This window comes from Arvicola amphibius, chromosome 5 (assembly GCF_903992535.2).
Source record: "Arvicola amphibius chromosome 5, mArvAmp1.2, whole genome shotgun sequence".
Lineage (NCBI taxonomy): Eukaryota > Metazoa > Chordata > Mammalia > Rodentia > Cricetidae > Arvicola > Arvicola amphibius.
Window position 1 is genome coordinate 20,450,224 of NC_052051.1, and position 27,777 is coordinate 20,478,000.

Sequence of the window (27,777 nt, forward strand, 5' to 3'; positions counted from 1 at the left end):
CAGTGTTGCCGGTGGCTCAGTAAGAGATGTCACCTGGCAGGATGGGGGCAACATTCGGGGTGAAGGTGATGTGCTGGGTATCTCTGCTCTACCTGAGCTCTGTTGGGTATGTATATGTGTGGTGTGCTTGCTTGTGTGTATATGCTATGTGTATATGTATATGTATGTAGTATATGCAAGTGTGAGTGTGTGGTATGTGTGTAATCTGTGGTGTGTAAGTATGTATGTCATATCATGTATGTGTGAGTATATGGTGTGGGGGGTGTGATGTGTATGTGTGTGTGTGTGGGTCTGTGGTATGTGTTTGTGTGGGTATATGTATGTATGTGTGGGGTGTGCTGTGTTTGTGGTCTGTGTGTATATGTGGTATATGAATGTGTGAATGTTTGGAGTATGTGTGGTGTGTGAGTGTGTGGTCTATGGTGTCTGTGTGTATGTATGTCATATCATATATATGTGTGTGTAGGGGTGTGTTGTGTGTGATATGAGTATGTATGTGTGAATGTGTGTGTGGGGTGTCTAGTATGTGTGTTGCGTGTGTGGTATAGGATGTGTGTGTATTGTGTATGTGTGTATGTAGTGTGGTGTATGTATATGTGTACATGAGTGTGCACTGTGTGTATGTATGTGTGGTGTGTGTGTACGTATGTGATGTGTACGTGTGAGTGTCGGGTATGTGCTGTGTGTGTGTGTGTGTGTGTGTGTGTGTGTATGTAGTTGGTTCTCTAAGGACAGGCCCAGGGTCCCCCTTATGGAGGCCCAAGAGCAGCTGCATTCACAGCGGGCTGTGCTCAGTAGGAAAGGTGCTGCTGTCATGGCGGAGCCTGAGCACTGAGAACATTCTGGACAGTTCTGACAACAGCTCAGCAGACTGCACACACTTTGTCCGACTACACACTTAAAAACAGCCAGTGTGGTAAGTGTGTGCTCTGAGTATTTTATTACATTTTAAAAAGCCCCCAGTGGCTTCCCCAAATCCAGCAGCTGCCCCAAGTGAACACTTCACAGCTCGCATCTGGACCACGCCCCCATTCTGGTCCTGCACTTCCTCCTCCCTGGGTCTTCGGTCCTGTCCCCTCCCCATGGTTGTAGCTTTCCTTACCTCTACACTAGCTGGCAGTCTTCCTGCTTGTCTCTGTTTCCATCGTCCAACTGACACACGAGTTTCTAAAAGCAGTCATTCCGGGCTGTTGTCTGCTTCGTCCCAACACCAGGATGGTGCCAGGCACACAGCAGGTGGCTCAGTGAACTCCGCCATGTTTGGGAGTACACTGGTCACAGCTATTGTAGCAACCTGGCATGAATCCACTCTGAGCCTTTTCAAGTTGCCCAAGAAAGCAAGCCTCGGAGGGCCCAGGGCCATCACGGCTAGTCCCCTGCTGCAGCATAGAAGGCAGGAAACCTATTTTACATACCAGTTCTTGTACAAGAAACCCCACTTCCTCCAGGCCTGGTGAGGTGGACTGCCCTCAGGCTGTTTCACCATGGAGTGTGGGTGCCCAGAGAGGGAGCTACTGAGCCTGAGGTCACAAAGCCCGAAGGCACAAGGTCAGCTCACAGCTCCAGGACTGGCTGGGAAAGTCCTCACCAGAACTGACATTTTATCTAGTCCCCCCTCTTTTTTTTTTTTTTTTCTAAATATATTTATTTATTTATTATGTATACGATATTCTGTCCCCATGTGTGCCTGCAGGCCAGAAGAGGGCACCAGACCTCATTACAGATGGTTGTGAGCCACCATGTGGTTGCTGGGAATTGAACTCAGAACCTTTGGAAGAGCAGGCAATGCTCTTAACCACTGAGCCATCTCTCCAGCCCCTCCCCCTCTTTTTTCAACATAGGAAGTGTGACACTTTGGGGGTCATTCTAGGAAGCCAGCTCTGTGCCTAGCCCAGAGCAGTATCCCCCGACCCCCGATCCCGGGGCGGTGGTGGGGTGGTGGGAATAGGTGCCCTTTAGGCCTGATCGATCAATCGATTGCTTTAGCTAATTCTTTCACACTGTTTAGGAGAGGAAAACGTCCCTGAAAGGAAACCGCAGGCGAAGAGGGCAACACAGGCAGCCCCAGCCCCTCCTCCCTCCCTGGAAACAGGGCAGTCAGTGTCTTTGGCCTGGACTCGGAGGAGATTCCTTCAGTGCCGCTCTCAGCCTGATAGATTGCCTGCACGAGAGGGAAGCAGCATAAAGTCGGGGACTGTCTCAGAAGGACCGGATGGGCCAGGACGACTTAGCTGTGTACCTGCCCCTTGTGAGAGGCAGATGGGAGGAATCCTGTCACAGCGCTGAAGGAAGGTGCTGTGTGCCCTTGCGGGAAGATGGTTGTCTGAGCTTGCAGTCAACATGCAGGATGAATGAGAAATACCACTCTGACCCCCCCTCCCTCAGGGGAACGGCTCTGTCTCAGAAAGGCTCTGGCCTTCAAGGAGCCCGAAGAGGAACAGAGACACACACACCAGGGCCTGCTGTATGCACAAAGGCTGAGACTGGGAGTGGGTGCTGTGCACAGCTGTTCAGGGCATGCACGATTTGCACCAACCATGAAGTAGAGTGTCTCCCTCCTCTCCGGGCTTGTCACGCTGTATGTGGGAACACTGGAAAGAGGCAGGAGGTCTGGAGGATCCTGAGGAAATGTAGGCCTGCATCAGCACGGACAGTCAGAGGAGGCTCTGAGCAGAGGGGACAAGCTTGGGTGTCAAGCTGCCAAGGCTGCACTGTGAGGGGACAGGGCATCCAAGGGCCTGTGTTACAGGTAGGCTCCTACATCCAGCTTTTGAGGACGGCCTCCATTTCTCCACAGGGCGCCTGTTCTACCAGCGCTATTATTTACTTAATATTTATTTTCAAAACATCTTTCCCATTTTACTTAAATAAATTCAGCTTAAAAGGAGACTTTTATTACTGCCATAAATGGAAAATCAGCATCGCTTGCCATCGATAGCGGGAAACTGTAAAAATCAACACAGAAGCAGCCGGCATCCGTAAATCCCAGCCAGCAAGGCTGCTACAAGCTCCTGCCTCTGCCTCTAGTTTGCTCCACTCACTGGGAGGTGGATGAAGGGAAGAGGAGCCAAGGGGAGCTTTTGGGCTAAATCCAGAGTGTACCACAAATAGACAGTCTTTTCCATACACAAGGCTTGAGACACAGGTCCCACTGAAGTGTGATAACCGTGGCCACTCCCAGACTCTGGCCTGCTTCCACCGCACTGCTTACTATCACAATTTACATTTAGACCTCGGAGGCCTGGCTGGGGCTGTGCCACAGACCCGAGCCTTGGCCTATCACTGCCATCAGAACTGCATTGACACTGTGTCCCCTCCACTTGGTGATACTTGGGGTACTTGGAACAAGTGAGGCAGAAAACAAGGTAGGAGACCCTCTGGTCTGTTCTTCTCCAAGCAGGGAAGCAGCTGCTCAAGGAGTTGGCTTGTCTCCAGAGGCATGTGAGCACAGCAGACACAGGAGGGAGCAGAACACGGAATTCATGAATTTGGAATGAAATAGGGAATCTCAAGGCGGGTCTATCCCTGTTGGAGCCAGTTTCCCACCAGCACAGGAGCAATAAATGCCCCAGCGACTGTCTCCCACCCCATCTGACCCAAGACCAAGTTCAGCTCACTGGTCCTGGGCACCTTGGCCCCTGTCCTCACAGTACTGGCCTCAGTGGGAAGAGGACCCGGAGGAAGAGTGAGGGGTCAGGGTGGGGATCCAGGACTCCCAGGTCAGGCGTGACTATCTCTGAGCTCTGGTTCCTACCTACTTCACCTGCTGAAGGCTTATTTTGAGGAGGGAATGGATTAACGAAGATAAAGAAGCTGTTGGTATGTGGGACCTGGTGAGTCGCCAGCACCTACTGATCTCTGGTAGAATCACTCATTGATGAGGTTTAGACCTGAGTGTGTTCACCCAGGTGGGGTCTCTGCCCACCTTGGTGTGTGTGTGTGTGTGTAGGTTACCGCAGCCAATACAAATACAAAGAGACCAGATTCAAATACCTAGATAGGTGCCCAGTGATGCCGTACCTCAGTCTTTCTGTATCTCTATCTATAAAATGGGAGCAATGACAGCAGCTGCTCCCCAAAGGTTGCTGTGAGATTTAACACTGTCACTATCTAATGAGGTGCCTGCTTCTACCTGGGAGAGTTATTTCCTTCTCCTTCCCCAGTGCTGAGATCAAAGGCTTGTGCCGCCATGCCCAGCAACCCTAGCTATTTTCAACTGACCTGAAAGTTACTTAAAATTCACTATCCCAAAAGTGAAGAAGGAAGAGATGCGGGGAGACCCACAAAATTGTACAACCCTCACAGCCGTCTGGTCCCTACACAGTCACACCATACCAAAGGAAGCCCTGGCTCCACCTTCTTGCAGCCCTGGCAGCTACACATCTGGACTGGCCTGTGCTAAGCATTCAAGTGTGATAAAATGTGGTCTTCCAGGATCGGCTTCCTTCACTGAGTGCAGTAGCTTTGAGGCAGTGGCGGTGTTCCGTGGCATTCTGTTCTGTTTGTTTGTTTACTTTTTTTCTATTTTTATTTACTTTATTTTGTATGAGAGTCGGAGTGGGGCTTGTGCCATGGCCTATGAGTGGTCAGAAGACAACTTTTGGGAGGTGGTTCCTTCCGTCCACCACGTGGGTCTCAAGGGTTGAGATCAGATGGCCAGGCCTGGCACCTTTACCCACTGAGCCATCTCATTGGCCCTCTCACACGTCAGTCTGTTGTTCTTTCTTCCTTTCTTCCTCCTTCCCAAGAGAGGGTTTCACGTGACCCAGGCTGACCTTCAACTTGCTATGAAGACAAGGATGATGACCTTGAACTTTTGATCCTCCCACCTCTGCCTCCCAAGTGCTGAGGTTGGTTGCAGATGTGGGCACCATGCTTGGTTCTGTGGTACTGGGAATTTCTCTGTGCTAGGCAAGCACTCTAGCAACCCGGCTATGTCCCCAGTTACAGGTGTTTCTTTTTTTTAAATCTATTTATTTTTATTTTATGTACATTGGTGTTTTTCTATGACTGTCAGGTCCCCTGGAACTGGAGTTACAGACAGTTGTGAGCTGCCATGTGGGTGCTGGAAACTGAACCCGGGGCCTCTGGAAGAGCAGTCAGTGCTCTTAACTGCTGAGCCACCTCTCCAGCCCTACAAGTGTTTCTTGTTTGTTTATTTGCTTGCTTGAAACAGGTTCTCACTTTGTAGCCCTAGTTGGCCTGGAACTTTCTCTGTAGACTAGGCTGGACTTGAACTCATAAAATTATGCCTGCCTCCGTTTCCCAGGTGCTGGTACTAAAGGCGTGTGCCTCCATACCCAGCTTCCTTGTATTTCTTTAATGCAGTAAGAATTCTCACTACAGCCGGAAGAGTCTTTCTTACTCTCCTATCCTTACATTGGGGAAACTGAGGCAAGAAGAAAGAGACCTGCTCATGTTTCCTGCCAGGCCACTCAGACACTATGCATGCACCCACAGTGCTGAGACCCAGCAGCTGAGGCAGAGCGCTTCCCGAGGCCACCAGCACATCAAGGGAGAAGAGGGAGACAGCAGTAGAATTACAAATCTAGAGAGATTTAAGGAGAGCAAAAATATTCTGGCACTTGCAGGATTGTGGGAGTTGATCAGGCTTCCCCAGTGGAATTCCTGCCTCCTCCTCCCGTGCAGGCCACAGGGAGGGAGAGGAAGGCAGGTGTGGGAGGCCCAGGGAGGAATGCCTGGGCCAGCAGGAGGGAGGCAAGTAGGCCAGAGGGCTGCGGGGCTACAGGTACTGTTTCTCTTCCCCTATCCTGCAGAGCCACTGGGGGCCCCTTGCCCTGATGGCTAGCGGGGCTCGCTGGTGTGAATGAGGCCCAAGATCTAGGCCCCCACAGTGTGACTCCAAAGACCAGGCATACACCGACCTGCTGCCAAACAGGGAGAGAGGGCCAAGAATGGGAAGCAAAGATGGAGGCTGCCCTCAGTCACAGGAAAGAGAACCTTCCTAACGCTGAGACCCTTGAATACAATTCCTCATGCTATGGTGACCCCTGACCATAAAATTATTTTGTTGCTACTTCATAACTGTCATTTTGCTACTGTTATGAATTGTAATGTAAATGTCTGATATGCAGCCCATTGGGGGTCAGGAGCCACTGTTGAGAACCATTGCCCTGAATGCAGCCAAGAGAAGAAAGAAGAGACTGGAAGACACCAGAAGGACCCCCAGAGAGTCGGGGGCAGCAAAAGGGGAAGAGGCAGAGAGAAGGTAGGCAAAAGTGAGCTGCAGAGGCTCACACCCAGGGTGCTCTTGAGCAAGGCTCTTAGGCAGCTCAGTTGGCAGGAGCAGAGGAAGGACGGCTCTCTGGGGCCACCCTTGTTCCTACCGAGAACCTCGTGTCTGCCTAGTCACGGCCCCTGCTCACTCTGACAACTGCACTTGGGAATCCCAAGGTGGCTTTCAACATGGGCTCTGAAGACAGACAGGGCAGGATTGGAACTCCCATTGCGTTTTCTCACCACAGTTCAGTCCTAGGTTAATCTCTGTGCCTCTATTTCTCCACCTGCAAAATGGGCTTGTGAGGCCCACACTAGCTCCAAGGAATACTGACACATTGGCCATGTCTCCTCTGCTATTCACTCCCCTTCACAGGTTGGGCTTGCTGTGGCTCCTCCTTCTCCAAGTCTTCTTTTCCTTAAGAGAGGATTGGCCTGGCCTGGTCTCTTTAAGCCAAGGTCAATTCTAGAATCAAGAATTTTTAGCAGAAGGGGTTCTGCCCCACCCCAGGGCCTTTGCACTTACGGTTGTCTCTGCCTGGGCCAGAAGCACAGCACCAGAAAGCAGAGAAGAGAGGGAGGAAGAAGGGACATTCAGGGTTCCAGGACTGGGCTAGTGTCAAGGGACCCCTGCCTGCAGGAGTCTAGGCTCATAAAGGGACCAAGGGGCAACTTCAGCCCTGCCCCAGGTCTTCCTTGGGCATCAGCCTGCCCCTCCCTCTCTGGGCATGCAGGCCCAGAGACCATTAGCGTGGCTTTGTTTTGAGTGCTGTTTCCACTACTGAGAGCTCTGGCCGCAGGGCCTCCATTAGGGACCCTTTCCCGGGGCCGATGACAGGCGGCAAACAGCTCCCCAGCGAGCCAGCAGTAATTGCTGCTGTCTCCAAGGCCGGAAATGATTTTTTTAAAGCCTCACAAAGCAAAATAGACACCCGGCTGTACGCTTTCTGCCTTCTTACCCTAGCCAGGAAGCAAGCCTGAAGGTCTGAGCACGGAGCCCACTGGATACTTCTGGAGGCCAAGAGTTTGCTGAGGAAGCCAGGCTGGGGGTCCCAGTCTGCCTCTCAAAACCTCAGTTTCTTCCCCTACAAGCTAAGCATGTAGAATGATGTCAAGGGTACCTGTGGCTGGGTGCACAGGAGACCTGGGGGAGAGCCAGGGGAGAAGGACGGGAGTATGCCAGGCAGAGAAGGACACAGGGACAAATCTGCAAGGGGAGAGGAGCTGGGAGAGGACATGTGCTCCATGCACATATGCATGCGTGCATACACACCTCCCCAGGTGCTGAGCCAGTGCCAGCATCCCACAAGCCCACACTCAGAGAGGCTGGAGCTATACTCAGTGTCATCCTGGCAGGGGGCATCTCCTCCAGCCTCCCACACCAGCCTGAGCTCCTGTTCCCCACACAGCACCAGCCTGACCCAGGCCTTCCCCACTCAGAAAACGTCCCGCAAGCCCAGGGACTTGAGTCTGATCCCATTTATTTGTCATAAAGCTGGGTGTGGTGGCGTGAGTTTGTAATTGCAGTGCTGGGGAGGCAGAGCTAGGTGGATCCTTGGGGCTCACTGATTAGCCTGTCCTAATCAGTAAGGCCTGTTTTAACACACAAACAAACAAGCAAGCAACAAACAAACAAACCCAAAGTGGGCTGCATCTGAGGAGGAACATTTAAGGTGGTTCTCTGGCTTCCTCATGCATGTGCATACATGTATACAACCATGCATGCATGCATACATACATACGTACATGCACGAGTGATGCCCTGGGTTAGATTCCCAATGACACAAAGAGAAAAATGCAGCTCACTCCAGGGACTAGTACAAACCCAGGTGCTAACATGCCCTGTAGGCCCTGGCCACTGTTGGCTTTTCCAGACAGGTTCACACAACTCTAAATTTCCTTACTAGAGTGGTGAGTGAGGCTGATTCCCTGGGGAGCCAGAGATGAAATTTGGGGTTGCCCGTTGGAAGTCCAAGCAAACCAGGTTCACGTTTCAGAGGCAGTAGTGGATTATGATTACAGAGAAAAGAGGAAATCGCTGGTCTGGGCAAGCCGAGGCCCTCCAGGCCTCCACATTTGGTCACTTACTCATTCAGTCATTGCTCATTCATTCATTCATTCATTCATCCCCTCACTTGGCCGATGTGTGGGTGTGTCTGAAATAGGCTACATACGTGTGTGGTTCTGAGTTGTCTTTCTGTGTGTGTGTGTGTGTGTGTGTATGAGTGTGTGCACGCATGCATGTACAGACAGAGAGGTGGGGGAACAGGGACATGAGAGAAGATGGAAACAGCAGTCACAGACAAAAAGACAAAGAGACTGAGTGGCAGAGATAGGGAGAAAAAGAGACAGAGAAAGATCCAGAGAGATGGAGACCCAGGAAAAGAAAGAATAACGGGAAAGTGAGTCCAGGGAGGAGGACCCAGGCAGATGGCAGGCACAGCACCTGGCCAGTGGCACTGCTGACCCCAGGCTGGTAGTTCCCCAAGGCCCCTTTCAGTTCCTGAGCTGACCGCCCAAGGCTACCATGAAGGGCAGTGGAGGCTGACCCTGAAGCAAGGACCACAGAACAGAGGATCCCAGCCCAGTGCCTCTCCATTCCCTCCTAACCTGCCCACTCTCCAACTACAGCCACCCAAATACACTGCAGGGACACATTTAAGCAAAATCGTCATTCCCTGGGCTGGGATCCCCAAGTGGAGACACACAAGCTGCACACATGTTCACAGGGCCCCAGCATTCTCCCTGACAGCGCCTGACTGAGACCGCAGAGTGCCTTGTGGGTTCTTTCAGGCAGAACGCAGCACCCTCGGTATCCTGGCAGTCCCTCCCCCATGACAGCCTCACAAGCCAGGGCAGCGAGCCAGGGCACTGTCAGGTTCAGGACCAGGGCTGCCTACACACTCAGGCAGCCAAGCGGAAGCAGAAAATGCAGGAGCTCGGCTCTGTGTTCCTCACCCAGGCTGAGCCTGTGTGCCCTGCCACATCTTTGTGTCTCCAGGTAAGTTATGTCTGACCCCCTTTCGGCAGCCTGGGCTGAAAAATGGGGGTGTCCTTGATTCTGTGGTGATGACCAGGTGAGAAGAGTGGAGAAGTGGGCGGGAAAAGACTGGATGAACGAACCTCAGACTCCAAGACCTTGAGACAGGTACCACAGGCTGTGAGGGACCTCAGCCCCCAACATCTGCTGCTCCGGGCAAAGCAAGGCTCCTGAGGGATTTCAGAAGCCTAGCATTTAGGAGCAAACTCAGTATTGTTCAGTTGGAGAAACTGAGAGCAAAAGAAAGGCAGGCAAGCCACCTAGCAAGAGAAAGGGGAGCCGGGCAAAGCCGCTGGTATCTGCCTGCCCCTCTCCCTCTCTAGCGTTTTGGCTGAGATGGAGTAACGGAGTAACAGTAACGGAGTCAGAGACTCCACCCCAAGTAGTGAGCTGGGTAGGTCCACCTACTGTGTTCCCTAGACGCTGGGGAAGAACCACCCCTACTGTGGAGCCTAGGTGTGTGTGTGGGGGGGACATTCTCCCCGCTGAGCTCTCTCTCCCCTCCAACCCATCCCTAGTCAGCCTGTGGCTACCATGCAATGCCTCAGACCTTTATAAACACCTGCTGTGTCCTGGTTCATCCACCCTCCACGAACTCAGGGTTGGAACCTTTGGGAAATAAAGTAGAAGCCCTCCATGACATCTCCGGCTAAGACGTGACTGGGTCCTGCTTGTACACCTTGTGTGATGGGAAGCTCACTGTAGGCACTGCCATTGCACCCTTCTCTGAGCCGAATGTCACACCCTGATCCCATGCTCCCTGAATAGTCTCATAAATTATACTTAAGTATTCTTTATGGGCACAGTTTCTGTCCCTTCCACAAGCCTGAGAACTCGCCATGGCAGGAATCTTATCTGCCCACTTCACTGACAGTTTCCAGTAGCTAAATGGCCTGGCATAAGGCAGATGCTCAATTGGTATCTGTCAAGTAAATGAATGCACAACTCCTAACAGTTGGCAACATACCCCACCAAGGTATAGCCCTGGCAGGCCCCCAAAGCTGCCCATTCCTATTCTGGATGTCCGCTGCCAGGCCTGGGTACCACCTGTACTATGATGTTCTTAATGGCTTCCTATAAACAAACCCACTATTTTTAATACCCTGTTAGTCCCATCCTAAGCAATCATATCTGTGAAATCACAGTTTTGATGTGCTGGCTATATTTTCCAGCCCACATTAAAATAAATGCATAACTATTAAAATGTAAGAGGTTTGTCTGGGCTCTGCCTAAGACCATCTCTCAGGGAAGGCACAGTTTGACGGAGGCCCTAGGGAAGCTTTGGGAGGGGCTGAAACTGGAGTCAGGGGTGAGGTAGAACGGAACTCAGGCCCCAGAGATCCCACTGGTGACTTCCAGGAGGATGAGGGGCTATTCAGCTGTGGGAGGAACCTGGAGGAAAAGGTGCAGGTCCAGCCTCCCATATTCCTTCTCCAGGATACTGGGCACCACAGGGAGCCAGTGTGTGGGTACTGATCCTATATCGCGGATGGCCACTGATTGGATTGCTTCTCTGGTTTAACTCTCTGCCCATTTTTCTGATGTGCCACCAGATCAGGGAAGAAACCTAGTTGCACTCTTTCTCCCACCTGGCAAACACATTCCATTGCCACCCAGAGACTGGGTTCAGGCTATCCACTGCAAGGTGAAGTCCGTTATACCCGCCCCCCCCCACACACACACCCTGTCCTTGCTGTGGCCAGTAGCCTTGAGGAGATACCAGCTGCATGAGGCTTTCTCTGCAAACATGGATTCCCTGTGATATTCAAGGTGTTTCAGTGTTTCTAAAATATATTAATGTGGATGGAGCAAGTGTGAGAATTGGAAACTCAGACCATCCATCATTCCCTGGACCTCCCTGCGCTGGCTTGAAGTGTCCTTCCCACAGCCCTGCCAACTGTCAGTGTGATCCTACAATCTCAGAGAGTGGCTGAGCACCTAGAAGTGGGTTTGAGTCGGGTTGCCTGTCCTCCCCTCTTCCTTTCCTTCCTTCCTTGCATTTTTTAAAAAAAGATGTTTTGGTTGCTTTTGTTGTTTTTTCAGGTTGCCTTGCTGTGTAGCCCTGCAGGCCACAAGGAAACACCCATCACCCTTGCTGTCCTAGTAGCAAGGGACAGAGTCCAAGAGGCCACCTGTAGCTCCCATTTGGTAAAAGGGCCCCGGAGTCTGCTGAGGGCAAGGTGTCTAAAGCAACTGGTGTGAAGGTCTTGAGGAAAACCATTTCTGAGGGCCAGGTTCCCACAGGAGGCCGGGAGGCCCGGAGCCAGGCTGAGTATTTATGAGAGTAATTGATGGTCTAATCACCAGTGCGGGAGACAAAGGAGAACACACATTTCTAACATCATAACCTTCAGGAGACAAGACTCAATTTTCTTCAGTCGTCCAGCCACCAAACCAGCCGGCTTATGGATGGCGAGATACCGACAGTCAGGGAAGGAACCCAGGGAGGCCACAGACCATTTTTTTCAGAGCGCGAGCTGCATGTCAAATGGTCCGGAGCCCCTCCTTCAGGGCGCCCCACTGCTTCTTCCCGGCAATGCAGAGCACCTCAGACCAGCAATCATCCACTGGACTAAGCGCCAAGCCAAGCTGGGGGCTTTGTCTGTACTTGGGGGCATTAATAATTGACGGTACTGGGCTGGGTTGGGGGCCGCATGCTTCAATGGGCTTCTGAGGCTTCACTGTTTAGATCATGCCTCTTTAGGAAACCAAACCAAGCCTGAACACTTGGTGATTACCACTCCATAGCCCCCAGCAGATATGGGTGACTATGGCAGGGCTTCCTGTCTCCAGATGCCAAGAACTGCCTAGGAGCCCATTAAAATGCAGATGGGGGGAGCAAGGACTGAGGCATAGGTCAGTGGGAGAGCTCTTGCCAAGCTGGTACAAGGCCAGGGCCCAATCAAACAAAGGGAGCATGAGATGGCTCGGCAGGTAAAGGCATTTGCCACCAAATATTACAACCTGAGTTCAAACCTCAGAACTCTTATATGGTGGAGCTAGAGAACCAGCTCCTGCATATTTCCTCTGACCTCCACAGGCACACTCCAAGAAAATAAACAAATGGAAAGAAAAAAGAGGAAGGAAGGAAAGAAGGAAGGAAGGAAGGAAGGAAGGAAGGAAGGAAGGAAGGAAGGAAGGAAGGAAGGAGGGAAGGATGGATCAGTGGTTTGGGGGCATATACCTCATCACAAACACCCTGGTGTGCTCAGACTAGGGCTGTAAATGTCTTCACAAAGCTCCCGCCTTCCTGTCCCAACCCAGAAAAAGCAAAGGAAGCTCAGATGTGGACTCCAGCAAGATCTGCCTGCCCCCTTCTCGAGCTTCTGGTCCCTCCTGGTGAAATGTACTGCTTTCCCAGTTTCCTGGGAAACTAGGGGCCCACAGTGGAGCTGAGGCCATGCAGAGAAAGAAGTTCATTACAGGACTGGGCTGAGCCTGTCGGAAAGCTACCCTCAGGATGACAAGTCCAGAGGTACCTGCACACCTACATTCTGAATCGGGCCCTCCAGTCTCTGTTCAGGCTCCGTCCGTGACCCTGGGTAAGTGGTCGGCTCTCTCTGAACTCAGTTTCCTTGAGTATCTGATGCTCACACAAATGACGCCAGCCTGCCTGAGTGTACAGTGGTAAGAGGTCTGGGGCACCTAGAACACACAGCGTTCCATATACACTGTAGCTGCCTTTCTTCCTACCCCTGCTGAGGGCATGGCAAGGAGCTAGCCCTTTCTTATGAGGCAAGGCAAAGCAGCTGCTGTTACCATGTAGGAAGCTTGAGTCTCCGCACTCAGTCTCCGAGGGTTGGGGTTCGGGGTGCCTTCTTAGAGCCAGGCCCCACCCATTCTGTGAGCCTTTGTAAAGCTTGCTTTGAAGGGGGTTGAATGGATGTGGGAGGGAGCTGAGGAGTAAACAGACATCCTTGCTGACCTGGTCATAGGCACTCTCTGTGACAACCCCGGGGACAGACAGGTGCAAGGCAATACCTGGTGGCTGGGTAGGGCTCAGATGGAGCTGGAGCCATGCGCTGTCACCAAACTAAGCAGTTGGAGCTCAGAGCTTGTCCCCAGGAATTTTCTACCCTCAACCCTTTAGGCCATACCCAGAGACACCATCCTGACCTGGCCATATTCCCTGAATCAGCTGAGGACACATGGAGCCCAGGAATAATGAAACGATCAGGCTCCAATCTGCTAAACAGCAATTTCGGGCTTTTTCAGCACACACAGCTTTTATCAAATTGGTATTCTCCTCCTGAACACAAATGGCTTATTAGACATGACCCACTTATTCGCCGCGTCTCACTATCATTAATAACTGTTTCTTTTTGTGATTAAGTGAGTGGCTCCAGACCCTTCCTGTGGTGACAGGGTGCTGGGCCCGGCAGAGGGGCAGCTGTGGGGCTCCTTAGCAGTCACTACTTGGTGACTTTGAACCTGGCAATGTCAGGAAGGCATCCTGGCCCCTGCAGAGCAGCTGGGCTATTTCTTGAGGGACAGAGAAGGAGGTCCCAATGGGTAACTGATTTACCCAGAGACACAGTCGGGAGGGGTCATATTCCCAGCAGCAGGTCCCACCCTTTTTGCATCCAGCATCTCCCCTGGGCCTTCAGGGATTGGTCCAGAGTGGAAATTGGAAGACTACCCTGGGGCTGTGACCCCTCAACTCAGCCTGGCACCAGGGGGCAGGACGAGACTGTTACACAAAGGGAAGAGCCTGCTTGCTCAAGAAGGACCCAAATCCTGGGAGCCTGGTGCCCCAAAGACAGAATGACTGTAAGCCACAGAGTTCCATGTTGATACCTCAAGGGATCTCAAACTCAGAAAGGGAAGCTCTTCTCAGAGAAGCCTCCTGGTGTAAGTTTTGACAGTGCCAAGGAACTGAACTGGGCAAGCAGGCGGGGAGGGGAGAGAAAGGAGGAATTCCCAGTCCTCCCTGAATGAGAAGGAAGGTGACAGGGAGATGAATGTCCCGGACAAAGTGCTGCTTCGCCTGACAGACCCTGGAGCCAGCCTTGGCTCAGCCACTCTCTCACTGTGTGACCTTGGGCAACTCCCGTCACCTCTCTGAGCCTTGATTTCCCATCTGTAAGTAGAGCGTCAAAATTGTCCTTTCCCTATTTACTGCCTGTGCAGCCAGGTCAGCAGAAACCACGACGGACACAAAGGTATGCAAACGATGCACTGAGAGAGGTTACTGTCAACCGGAGAGAGGTGTGGGTACAGGGAGCCCCCGCTTCCCTAGAAGCAGGGATCCTGAGCACGGCTTTGAAACCTCCTCCCCCAGGAGTGACTTTGTTCCCACAGCACACCTGTAAAGGGTCTTCTCTGGGTATCTAGGCCCCTGCACACACCCCTCACTCCTTCCCACTAGAATAAATCATCCGGTCTTCAGCCCTTTGTTCAAACCTCCTCCGGTCTGGGCACACAGAGCACAGCATGAGTGCCGCAGCCTCTGCTGGGGAAGAGAGCAGGGTCTCCTCCGCTTTCATTCATTCCTGCCCCATAACACAGCATGGCTCAGAGGCAGGGAGCCTCCAAGGCTGTGTGTATCTCACACCACCCAACTCTGCTGCCAACTTGGGCTCCTGTGGGGAGGGAAGGCGCTTCCTCCGACACTTAGGCAGGTAGGACTGGGTGCACTTGCTTGCTCCCTGATCCCACAATGCTGGAGTTGAGGTTCAACATTTCAGTCTTCTGGGGCAAGGGTGAGATGGGGGTGCCCTGAGGAAGGATGCAGGGGTTTCCTGCTCACCCCAGAGACAAACAAAGCACCCTACATTCCTCTTCACTCCTTGCCTCTGGCTGGAAGGAGTGACCTCAACTACTCCAGTGTATCCCAGCTCTCCACCCCTACCCTTGCCTCCCCACATCGCCCTTATTCCTGGGATGCCACCCACATGGCAAAGGAGGCTGCCTCCCTGGCTAGCAGGTCTCAAGCAACAGCATCTGGTGTCCCTCAGGACCATTCCAAGCGGTGGAAGGGATGGATCCAGATGAAGCGGACGAGAACAGCTTCAGTGTCAAACCCACAAAGGAGATAGGCATCTGGACAGAGAGGAGTGGGTGGGCAAAGTGTGTGCACAAGTGTGTGCGTGCATGTGTATCCGTGACTGCAGGCAGACAGGCAAGAGTTGTGGCGAAGCAAAGCCTGGGTGCCAGCTGGCAGGGTGAACCAGCAGCCAGTGTCTGATGCGTGTGCACAGTGGGCACAAGTGTATTTACTAGTGAGGAGAGGCTCGGAGGGGTGTGCGGAGTTGTGAATGTGGGATGCAGTGAGCGTGATTGAGTGTGTCCGCGGCTGGAGACATCTGTATGGTCGCGGAGGTGTGTATCCGCGTGAGCGTGTGCGCGCGTTGAGGGGATTCTCCAAGAGCTAGAGAGAGAGTGGGGATGTGCTCAGGGCCCCTCCTCGCAGTGCTGGCCAGGAAGGGGACCAGGGTGGGTTCCTAGTCCCAGCAGGGGGCGCCTGGGAACTCTGGGCCGCGGCCTCTATGGGCGCGGGTTCGAACCCCGCAACCACCAAGTTGGAGCGTCTGCGGTCAGGGTGGGGTTCGGTGGGGAAGTCCGTGGGGGCGGCACGCGAACTCACCGTGTCCGGAGACGTGGTTGTCCCAGGGCGCATGGCCCGCGGGCCGCGTGGCGCCGCCGAGTTGCAGGAAAAGTGCCAGATAGTGGAGGGCGCCCAGCGCCGCGGCCAGCGGGGCCCCCATGCTGCGCGCTCCGGCCGGGGGGCGCCGCCGCCTCACATCGGGGCTCCGCAGCCTGCAGAGCCCGCGCCCGCCGTGTCCTACCCGGCACCGCCGCCGCCCTCTCCCGCTGGCCCCGGCCCGGCCCCAGCTGCAGGCAGCGAGCGCACGCCCAGCCCGCCGCCTCCGACTGCGGGACTCTTCGCTTGCGCGGAAGGCCACTCCGTGCCGCCGCGCACCCGCCCTCCCCCTCGCTCCCCGCCCTGAGCCGGCGGCGGCGGAGGGATCCGCAGCTTGATTTATCATCAAAGTTTTGCCCAGGCTGGGATTTTTAAAGCGGTACTCGCAACTGGCCTCCCGCGCGGGAGCGGGGGTGGGGCGGGCCTGGGCGCGGGAGGCCACCTGGGGGCCCGACCCCCCGCAGGACGGACCCCTAGGGTGTTGGGAGCAGAAATCTAATGGCCGGGAATAAGAGGCAAAGCCTTCCACTTGCAGCCAGACCCGCGCTCTGGAGGGACTGCTCAACTTTGCCAGCTGGGCGGTGCCGGGGCCACCAGGCGGGGTACAGGCCAGGTAGGCAAGGGCGGAGCAGGCACAGGGGCCGAGACATGAGTGACTTGGTTAATGCTCTGGCAGCCTCAGGCTCCCTGCGTGATCACGCGTAGTCCCTACTGTCTGCACCTCAAGGTCTTCGTCTGAGAAATGGGGACAGACGCTACCTTCAGAAGCAGTAGTGAGGATCTTTGCAGTTGAGTGTGTAAAGTGGGGAGCATCGAGGCCCCCACACGCCCCCTCTGTGGTTATCGTTGTGGTTCCCCGCTCTGGGACTCAGTTTTCAGGAGAGAGGCTAACCAGTTAGTGGGGCTCCTAACTTAAAGGTGTTGGGGCTCTACGCAGTGAAACTGGATCGCCCCCTTCTGGACCGAAAGGCTCTACCTAGACCGAAGAGTCTAGATGGAGGTGTGTGTGTGTGTGTGTGTATGTGTGTGTGTGTGTGTGTGTGTGTGTGTGTGTGTAAAACATGAAGCTTCTTCCATTCCTAAGTGCGGCAGTCCAATTCCAATTCCTTCCCCGACCTCTTTTACCCGGCTGTTGAGACTGGAAAGCAGGGTTTTGCCCCTTTTTTAAAGAGAAACCCCTTCCATTAGACTGCTTTCTCCGAGGTCCTGTGAAGATCTGGCGCAAGACCTCAGACCCCAGGAAGGGTCCGTCCTGCCCTCATTCCTCCTTCGCCTTCGCCCGCTTGGTTTCAGCATCGCGAAGAACGGCATCCTTCTCCCTCCATCCTTTAAGTACCGCGGACAGCGCCTCGGGGGCGCTTAGTTGCGAATATTCAACACCGTGGAAAGACATCCCGCACCCCAAGCAGCACCACGGGGGTCTCCCAGTCAGCAGGGCGCACAATACCCAAAGTTTGAGAGAGCTAAGAAGCGGAGGGACACACTGTGCTCGCTGCCTTTATTCTGTCTTTCCGTCCCTCTTTCAGAGATTACGATGGATTGCACACTGTGGTCAACAGGAACGATTGATTCAGCTTCCTCAAGACCTTGCCCTCTTTTCAGTTGTACTTAGAAGCATCATTGCAGAACCATGGACATTCCCGCCAAGAGCTTTTTCAGCACCACGGACAGATCGCCTCCTGCATCACCCGCAGCGCCTGGGACAGTCCAAGGCCTTTCCACAACACTGTGGAGGCAGAACTGACACTCAAACCTGGGCTTTCTCCTCTTAAAATTCAGACTGGAAACAAACAAATACATTTTAAAATAACGGGGGAGGTACAGCAAAGGGACAAGAAATCATAGCTCTCAGGACCTAGTTACTATTTTTTTAAATTGTTTTCTGATTAGTTAGGTTTTTGTTTTGTTTTTGATTTTGTTCTTTGTTTTTTTTTTTTTAGAGTGTTTTATGTAACCAGGCTGGCCTTGAACTCACTATGTAGCTGAAGCTGTTCTTGAACTCTTGATCCTCCTGTCTCTATCTATCCAGTCCTGGGATTACAGGTGGTATGCATCATCATGTCCAGCTTCTAGGAAAGATTTGACTCTATAGAGGCTCCCGACTGCATAGTTGTCCCGTATCCATGTTCATTTAGGAATTTTGACTTGTCTGACTGGCATTTGTCTCTCTGTGGTTCAGCTACTGCTCCCTCCTTGAGTATGCTTTCCCTCCAATGAATCTGGTTCGCCCATTGCCACCCATACGTGTATATACCAGATCCAATATGTCGTCAAGTCCCTCATGGAACAAAATCCAGCCTAAATTCCCAAGAAATATCTTTTCTCTTCTCCCAGCCCTCAGCCTCTGTAGCATTATAGTGGACATGACAGTGTGCAGAAGAACCTAGACATCCCACTTGCCTTCAAAAAACTGGGCCACATAGGGAGGATGTTGGATCTAAGAGTGGACTCTAGGAACTGGAGTAGTGGGTAGAACACTTGCTGCACAAGAGGAGCTGAGTTAAGATCCCTGGAACACACGCAGAACTAACATCGGTAGTGCGCATCTGCAAACCAGTGTTCCTACAGCTAGACGTGAGGAGGAGCACGAGGAGCCCTGAAGCTTATGGGCTAACTAGCCTGCTGTGCAGAATGTTGAACAGCAAGAGACTGTCTCAGGCAAGGTGGAAGGTGACTGATGCCGAGGGTTGCCCTCTGACCTCCACACATGAGCCGTGGCATTCATGCACATGCATATGGGCACACACACACAGCACACACACATAGGTAGATTTTAAGAATCCTAGATCCTAAAGCCACACCCTGAGTTTCAAATATTGCTACTAGCTAGCTCTGCTACCATAGACAGGTCATTTCATTTTTCTGCCTCAGTTTCTTTCTCTGTAATAAAAGGATAATACCCTCCTCAAAACATCACTTTGAGGATTAGATCAGTTGCCACATGGACAGCACTTAGAACAGTGACTGCACACAGGAAATACATGATGACTGTTCCTGCCATTGTCAACTACAGATGAGAAAACCGAGACTCAGAAAAGGTGGACTTGTTGCCCAAGGCAAGGCTAGAAGAGTGTCGGTCTCGGTGGAAGAGACCATACCCTCAAGGAATATGTGAGCAGCTTTAACTTGACCCATCCTTACTGCAGCTTTGGCAAGGAAGAGTGGGGGGGGGGAGGTGGGCAGTGGCTCCCTCAGAGTTAAATTTCCCAAAACAAGGTCCAAGTCCCACATTTTCGGTCTCGGGCCTCCCCCACCGTGTCCTATTGTTCCACTTGCCTTCCCTACAACACCTACTTAAATAGCACTTTACAGTTTACAAGTCATATTCACATCCACTATGACCGAGGTGTTCCCCTCAGGGAACTCAAGGTGTCCCCATTTCTCCCCTTTTAATTAAATTTCCTAAATTTCTGCCTAAGATTTGGAGAAAGAATGATTCACAGCTCCGGTAATGGCCATCAGTGTTCCTGGCCCGTCCCAGGAGTGGCCCGGACTGTACCAGGTTCGATCATTCACATTCAGGACTCCTGAGGCCAATATTCTTCCTTCACAGAGTTGAGGAGCCTGAAGCTCAGGGAGATGAAGTCACCTGTGCTAGGTGCACATGTGACTGTCACAGCCAGGTGTAAAGAACGAATCCCCAGGCTCCACACCTTCCCTGTGCCTCTTGTCTGCGTTCCTGATCCAAATGCAGACTGCGAACTCTGAAACAACTGGATGAGGTGAGCAGAAGAGAACCACACTGTCCCAAGAAAGTCTCTGGAAATCAATCCATCAGGGCAGGGCATTCTAACCACTCACTGCGTTCTGGGATGCTCCGGGAGAGAGGAGGCAGCTAAGCAAGCATCCGGCAGTCCTACGGATGGTGTGAGGCAAATAGCACAGCCATTTCCCTTACGCAAATGAGGCTTGGAAGGTGAGCAAGTTCTTTAGCAGGAAAAGGTGCTCATCCCAAAGTTGCTCCAATCAGGGGATCTTGTGCTCTCCATGCCAAGTCAGCAGAGCTCACTGGAGAGTCTCCACCCTCCCCTTGACTCTGAGAGGCCACCCTCCCTCCCCTCCTTGAAAGGTGTCACTTGAGTGCTGTGGCTCTGTCAGTGGTAACAGCCGTAAGATTTGTCCTTTTAATCCAGAATCAATAACAAATTTCATTTAAAAATAAATTAAACCAGGCATTGGAAATCATTCACCGTGTGGGCCAGGGCCCTATAGAGCACCGTCTAAATGGCTTCCTCTTGCTCATCTATCAATGTCATGAAGGGGGAAATACCTGAGCTGCCTGATTCATGGGGAAACGACTTAAATGTATCAGGACCTAACAATGAGCAATGTAAGCCAGAGCCGCACCTTGCACACACCAATAACATGGGAGCGAGGCTTCCTGGGAGCTTATCGAGACCCCACGGTCACTGGCTTTGAGGGAGCCCATTTGTAAGGGGGAACAATGGCTTTAGGATATAGCTGCCTAATTTCTAGAATGCATTACTGAGCTCAGAGGAGCAATGGAATTCTATTAAAGCCTTATCTGCCAAGGGAGGGCATGAAACCGGCAGGGAAACCCAGACTCGGCATCAGCATCCCTAAGACAGCACCAGGGCTGACCCGGGAGGTGGGTGAAGCAGCCCAGAGGTGGGGGTGGGGCAGGCGGGGCCCTGGGTGTGTGGAAATATGTACATTAATAGAACTCCAGTTGCCAGCGATTACGTTTACATCAGCGAATAAAACTTGGCAATAAAACATCAGAGCTGTGTCCCCGACAGCACCTCCATTTATAGCCTGTGTATTTCACTCATTCTAACAGGAGGCAGGGAACTAGAGGTGTCCCCGTTTCTCCCCCCTTTAATTAAATTTTCTAAATCGCTGCCTAGGATTTGGATAAAGAGAATGACTTACAGCTCTGGTAATGGCCATCGAGGCTCCTGGCCCATCACTGGAGTGGCCCTGACTGTACCAGGTTCCATCATTATTAAAGTGAAATATAGTAAGCCTTGTTTCCTGAGCTCTGGTTTGTAGAAGCAGATACAGCGTCTCAGGAGAAGCTGGCCCTGGCCTAGGTCTGCCTTGGTTTTCATCTCCCTGTGTGAGCTTGGGTAAATGATTGGCCCTCTCTGAGCTTCACTGCTTCCCTCCACCACGCACACCCCATTATACATGTATACATTTACCTGAAGTCTCTGATAATTGATCGTGGGCTAGAGCAACCCTCAGGTACATATCACGTAAACTATTAGTGCCCAGGCCACAACCGGGAATGTTGACATGAGTGTCCCAGATGACTCCAGTGCCCGGCAATGATAAGCGCCACTTGTTTAGACAGATTTTTTTCTTTCTTTTTTTTTTTAAATTTATTTATTATGTATACAATATTCTTTCTGTGTGTATGCCTGAAGGCCAGAATAAGGCACCAGACCTCATTACAGATGGTTGTGAGCCACCATGTGGTAGCTGAGAATTGAACTCAGGACCTTTGAAAGAGCAGGCAATGCTCTTAACCACTGAGCCATCTCTCCAGCCCCTTTTCTTTCTTTTTTTGGGAGCAAATCTCACTATGTGGTCCTGTCTGGCCTGGAACTCACAGAGATCTGCCTGTCTCTGTCTCCCTAGTACTTCAATTAAAGGCAACTGCCATCACACCTGGCCAGCTTTTTTTACTTTTTAAGATTTATTATTATTATTACTATTATTATTATTGGTTTTTCGAGACAGGGTTTTAGAGCCTGTCCTGGAACTAGCTCTTCTAGACCAGGCTGGCCTTGAACTCACAGAGATCCACCTGCCTCTGTCTCCCGAGTGCTGGGATTAAAGATGTGCACCACCACTGTCCGGCTTAATTTTATTTTTAAATTACGTGTTCTGTGTGTGCCCATACGCAGTGCCCATAGAGACTAGAAGAAGACGTGGGAGGATCCCTCAGAGCTGGAGTTATAGGCAGTTATGAGCTGTCCCATGTGGATGCTGGGAACTGAAGATGGATCTTTTCACTGTTATCAACAGTGGAACCATCTCTCCAGCCCTTAGACAGAGCTCTGATACAGTTTGTGGCTGTAGAACCTCTGGGAAGGCTGGCTGTGCCCACGGAGGTCAGAGCCTCACCCTGGGGGAATTTTTGTTCATCCTAGATGTTGGGGGTGGGGGATATATTTGGCAGCCTGCCAACTTACTGGGCATCCCCATGGGCCTAACGTGTCCTACAGCACAGTTAAGGTAGAGGGTGCTCATCTCCTGCCCTGATTTGTGATGGTGGCCCTGTCTGCTCTTGCTCTCCTGGAGGGCAGCACTGGACCAGTGACACTGTGACCAGCCCTTCTTGTGTGCTTTCCTTCCCTGATCCATCAGAAACTGGGCATGAGCCCTGGAAACCACAGATAGACCACACCCTTGACACATGAGCCTCCAGGCTTGAAGTCTTCTGCTTCCGTGGCACCCTAGGTAAGATCCAGCCCTCCCACCAGGATGGAGCCTATATTCATGTGTATTCTGCCTCACCCAGGGTACCTGACCACCTAGGAAGGCCCTGTTCATTCCTGGGCTTGAGGCCAGGGCCAGGCAGGGGTGAAGAGAGACCGTCTAATATGGCTCCTGCCTTGCCTAGCGGGAAGTCGCATGTAGAGTCCACCTCCTAGCTGTCTGGGACAGTCACTAAGACTGAATCTATCTCCATTTGAACATTGATTAGACTTGGAAACTAAGGCCCAGAGAGGAGAGGTGACAGAAGCCTGACACCCCACAGGAGGGACCAGAGCCAGGATGGAAATCCGGGTTTCTCAGCTGCATGTCAGGCTCTTTCCTACCTGTCACTGCCCAACGAGGGAGACAGCCCATTGCCACCCCTGCATCTAGGCAGCTCATCCAAAGACACCCAACTATAGGACCTCCCAAGAGACATCTGCAAAGCTTCTGGGACCCATTGCTTTAGAAAGTTCACAACAAAATACCACAGACAGGATGGTTTACATGCCACAGTCCCACAAGCCTTGAGTCCACACTCAAGGTACTGGCAAGGTAGGTTTCTTTGTTAGCCTGTTTTCTTGACTTAGAGGTAGTGTCCCTCTTGCTGTGTGCACAGATAGCTCCTGCTTTCTGCATAAAGAGAGGGGGTGAGAAAGAGGGAAGAGGGGGCACCCCAGCTCAGCTTCAGGGGATCTACCACCTTGCATGCACACACACAAACACACACACACACACACACACACATACGCATGTGCACATGCATGCACACTCTTTTTTTTTTTTTCCCCCAAGACAGGGTTTCTCTGTAGCTTTGGAGCCTGTTCTGGGACTAGCTCTTGTAGACCAGGCTTGCCTCGAACTCACAGAGATCCGCAGCCTCCCGACTGCTGGGATTAAAGGTGCGCGCCACCACTGCCCAGCTGCATGCACACTCTTAAAAATAAAAGTAAATCTTAAAATATATAAAGATTCCCAAAAGTTATAGTTTCAACACATAATCATATAAACCATCCCTAGTGAGGTACGTCTTACCAGCTCACTGGCTTGAGCATATCTCACACTCAGTACATCTCAACATGAATTGACTCCTGTAGACACACTAGCTTTGTGTGACTCCTGTAGACACGCTAGCCTTGTGTGACTCCTGTAGACATGCTAGCCTTGTGTGACTCCTGTAGACACGCTAGCCTGTGTGACTCCTGTAGACACGCTAGCCTTGTGACTCCTCATTTTTCCTAATGGACAATGCAAGGTGAACCAGGGTCTAGAAGGGACTAGAAGGGACAAGAAGGCCAGGGTCCCCACATACTCACGTACATAGCTCTCACATAGAAAGAGAAGGAACACCTATTGAGTTCTTACTGTGTCCTTATGCCATGGGTGTGGCTGTTCACCTCATCTTCTGGTTGTGTCAAAGAGCTGACCAAGGCCCACTACCTCAGGTTCCTGTGACCAGAACCCTCCTGTGGAGGCCAGCAGGAAACAGGGCCTCAGTCTTGGGAGATGGAGAGGAAGGGGTGACCTTGTGAGTGGACGTCAAAAAGGGTTGCTCACACTGAGACTTGCTCCCCGCCCTGGGGACAATTTATTTTGGTGATTTTCTACTGCAGAGCAAAGGGCCTTAGGACAGACAGCAGGGTCCCAGCCAGAGCAGCCACAGAAGCCAAGATTCCCTCTGTCACTATTCCAATGAAGTCGTGGGTTGTACAGTTAACTGAAGTGTGACCTCCTCCCGGAGGAGCCAGACTGTAGGCTTTGTAATGGCAAAATGACGGCTCTCTCATTCCCCGTGGTGTCCTCAAGGCCAGATTTAGCCCCTGCTTAGTCAGCCACACCCTCCAGTAAAGGAGCAGAAAGCCTCCACAATAGATTCTTCCATCTGGCCTGGCCTTGGGACCCAGTTTGCCGTTTGACCCTTGAGGCCTGGGCACAGTCAGCTTGGGTGTATGTTGGCCATGTGATTATTTTTGGATCACCATGGCCACAGCTGTTGCTCACCAAGGACCCCAAATGTACCAGGCTATGTGCCACATGGACAGTGTGGTATTCCATTTATTCCTCCTGACACCTGGTATGCAAATCTCATCTTGCAGATGGGGAAACTGAGGCCCAGGGAGGTGCCCAAAGCCTGCCTGGTGGTAGATCCTGGGTCCACGGTGGATCTTTCTAAAGCAAACAATGAACAGTGCACCTCACTGGAGAGCACACAGTGAGGAGAGCTCTTGGCAAATCCTACCCCATGTGGTGCCAGGGGCTGCAGGACTCTACCCCCCTCCCTCTTGCACACAATGACTCTGGTACCTTGAGGTACAAAGTTGCGCACAGATGACAGACTTGCTGGTCTTTTCACTGGAGGAGGGGATTCTTTCTGTTCTGAGGGCAAGATTGAGGTCAAGACCTCAGCTTGGTGACAAAGGAGGCCAGGCTGTCTTCCTCCGGTGCTGGGATTTGGTCCTCCCTACTAGGTGAGCCTGGGATTAAGCCGGCTCAGGCCTTGTCTCTACTTCCTCTGAGTTCCTTTGTCCTCTCCGGCCGATGTCCTTCTCTGGACCCTGAAGGTCCATGTAGAAGCATTGGTCGGAGCTAGTGTCCCCTCATTCCGTCTCGTGTCTCAAGCCTGGGAAGGACCCTCACCCCACCAGCAAGCCTCCCCTTAAAATTTAGCGATGCAGACACTGCCTAGTGATTAGACGGCTGGAACAGGCTTCAGTCTTTGCCAGCGCTCACAATTAAATCAAGCCACAGCCGATGCAGGGAGGACAAGCTGCCCTCTAATCCTGGCCGTCTTGGCTCTCTGCTTTTGTAATCCGAGACATCTCTAGCCCTGCTCCCTGTAATTCTGCAGTCTGCAGCCCCCATTCCCTGTAATTTGGACCATCTCCAGTCATGATCCCAAACGTTGCATAGAGCAGGGACTTTCCTGGACTTCGCACCCCTCAAGAGACCCTTTAAGATGCCAGGCCATGAGCCCTGAAGCAGCTCAGAGGACAGTCTTCAGGGCTGCACTCATGTTTTTATTTTTCCTTCTGTCTGTGGGTCCAAAGTTGCCATCACTGCTCTGCCCACTGGCAAGCAGCATACCCTGGCATAGCTGCTCTGCCCACTGTGGCGAGCGGCATACCCTGGCATAGGCTTGCTTCAGCTTCCTAGTCTAGGAGCTGAACTCCTTCCCGTCCCTCCAGCGCTGTTCAGAGGAGCAGATATGACTGATTGGAGGTCCCCAGGGAACAAACAGGACTGTGCCCTTGGCTTCAGATGCACCCCATTAACACCTCCTGAGGGGGCTGCGCTTATCCCCATCACCCTGATAGACAAACCGAGGCTGGAGAGGGTAGGAGCTTGGCCAGATCTATCCATCTGGGTCTTGCTTTGTGTGCCCACACACATGCTTCCTGCTGTCCTCAAAACGTCACCTGCTTGCCCATCCTAAGAAGTGCACGTTCCCCAATGCAGGTATCAGAATCCAGCCCCAGCCCAGCCCAGGCGTGGAAGGCTGAGAACATTGCTCACCTTTCTGAGTCGTCAGTGTCTTCCTTCCTAGAGCAGAGACTCCCATGCTGTGTGAGGATTGAGATGCCCATGAGAATGTACTCCAGCCTCAGCACCCGAGAGGCCAAGAACATCAGCTATTGATTTACTTTTCCTTGCTCCCACTAGGTCATTCCCCAGATGTGAGGACTCCGGTGATTACTGTACTACCTCATTGTACAATTGGGGGAACCAAGGAGGGAAGGACAGAGATTTCTGAGGTCATGTTTTACCCAGACAGACCAGGATCTTGGGAGTCTCCCTCCCTTTGGCCACAGTTCTTCATTTTGCCGGGGAACCCTGCCCCGACTGGGCTGAAGTTCAAGTATGTTCCCCTTTCCCTATAACGTGGGACAGGTTCCACAACTTTGGATGATATCTGCCCAGCCTCACACCATGCCCTGGGCTTCTACCTGGAACCTCATCCCTCAGCTTCCACCCCATCATTCCAGTTCCTTGGTCTTCTGGTAGCTTCTAGACAGTTCCATGCCCCTTCTAGCTCAGTTCCCTCTCCCTGCAGCCCCACTTCCTGGAGGGGAGGCTGTCTTGCAAAGCCCCCCCAGCCCCATGCTCTTCCCAGCAGCCTTATACTTCAGCATCCTGCCTTCCAGGTCCCAGGCTAAGCCCAAGAGGCTCACACTCTTGCTCAGAACTTTGCACACAGTTGGGTCTCAGTAAATCCTGCTGAATGAAGAAATGGAATATTAGGCCTGACATCAGGGGCTAGACATAGTGACCCTGATCCTAGACTTTGATTTGACTTCAGGGAAGCCCAGCTCCACATCACTCTGATTTCTGGACCCCATTTTCCCTGGGAGAACGAAGAAGTTGGTGGGATGGCCTCTTTGTCATCGTGGGATGTGAAGGAGGAAGACCAGAAGCAGAGCTGGGACCCAGAGGTGCCTTAAGGGGCTTAAGGTAGGACAGAGACAAAGGTTCCCATGGGCAGGGTGAGCAGCCTCCTTATGAAGAAGTGAGCTCCCCGTGGTTGGAGGTAAGCAAGCAGGATGCAGTGGGGAGGGGCCCAGAGGTCAGACCTAAGATCCAAAACAGATGGAGCCGAAAGGCACAATCCAGAGGCCACCCTGGTGCTATTTTGTTGGTCCTGTGACTCTGAGTTGGCTCAGTTCCAAATACCCATAATCCAGCCTGGAAAGGGGAGGCATGGTGTCAGCCAGGGCTCGGGGGCTGGGGTGGCATATATGTTGTCAGGCACTGTGTCTGCCAGTCAGAGTAACAGTTCAGCTATTCCTAGGATGGCTGTTGCACCCTGGGGCCGGAAGGCCCTGGCCCAGGTTACCAGGTTTCATATAGTGCTCTACCTAGGGCATCACAGTCTGGGGTCCTGCCTTGAACCCTAAGGCCTAGAAGACAGGAAACTTAAGTTGACTCCCACTGCACCTGCCCCTGAAGATTCTCCTCTGACCTCTCCCCTAGTTCTCCCTCATCGCCTCTCCCTCGTTCTCCTCTCCCTCATCCCTTGCCTCCACACAGGGAGCCCCATCCTTTCCACGCCTCCCAATCACGGCAAACGACCTCATCAATCATGTTCTCTCTAATTAACTTCTAATTTACCTCTTTAGTCAAATCTGTTTACAATCAGAGACAAGAAAACACGCAGCAGCCTGTGGTACGGATGAGGGGACCGGCTCCGGGGACCGTGAAGGATCAATCAGCCCTTGACCAGGCAGCAGCCCTGAGACCCGCCCCCTTCTGAGGGCAGGGCTGGGCCCTCCGCTCAGTGTCCTTGTCCCCCAAAGCAGTCACCGGGAGTCCTTATCTGCTTGGCCTCCCCAGCCCTCAGATCCCCTTCTGTCTCTCCATGGAGGCCCATTGCAGCAGGCTTCCTGCTCCTGGGTGGCTGTGTGACCTCAGAAAG

The 27,777-nt window shown here is 52.4% G+C and overlaps 1 protein-coding gene across 1 annotated transcript in view; it reads right to left on the reverse strand.

The window, feature by feature from the left end:
- Vstm2l (V-set and transmembrane domain containing 2 like) overlaps positions 1-15,984 on the reverse strand; it is a 29,031-nt gene extending 13,047 nt beyond the window's left edge. Inside the window, exon 1 of the mRNA XM_038329372.1 lies at positions 15,864-15,984. Coding sequence (XP_038185300.1) covers positions 15,864-15,984 — 121 coding nt within the window. The remainder of the gene's footprint in view (positions 1-15,863) is intronic.
- Positions 15,985-27,777: the final 11,793 nt, after the last annotated feature.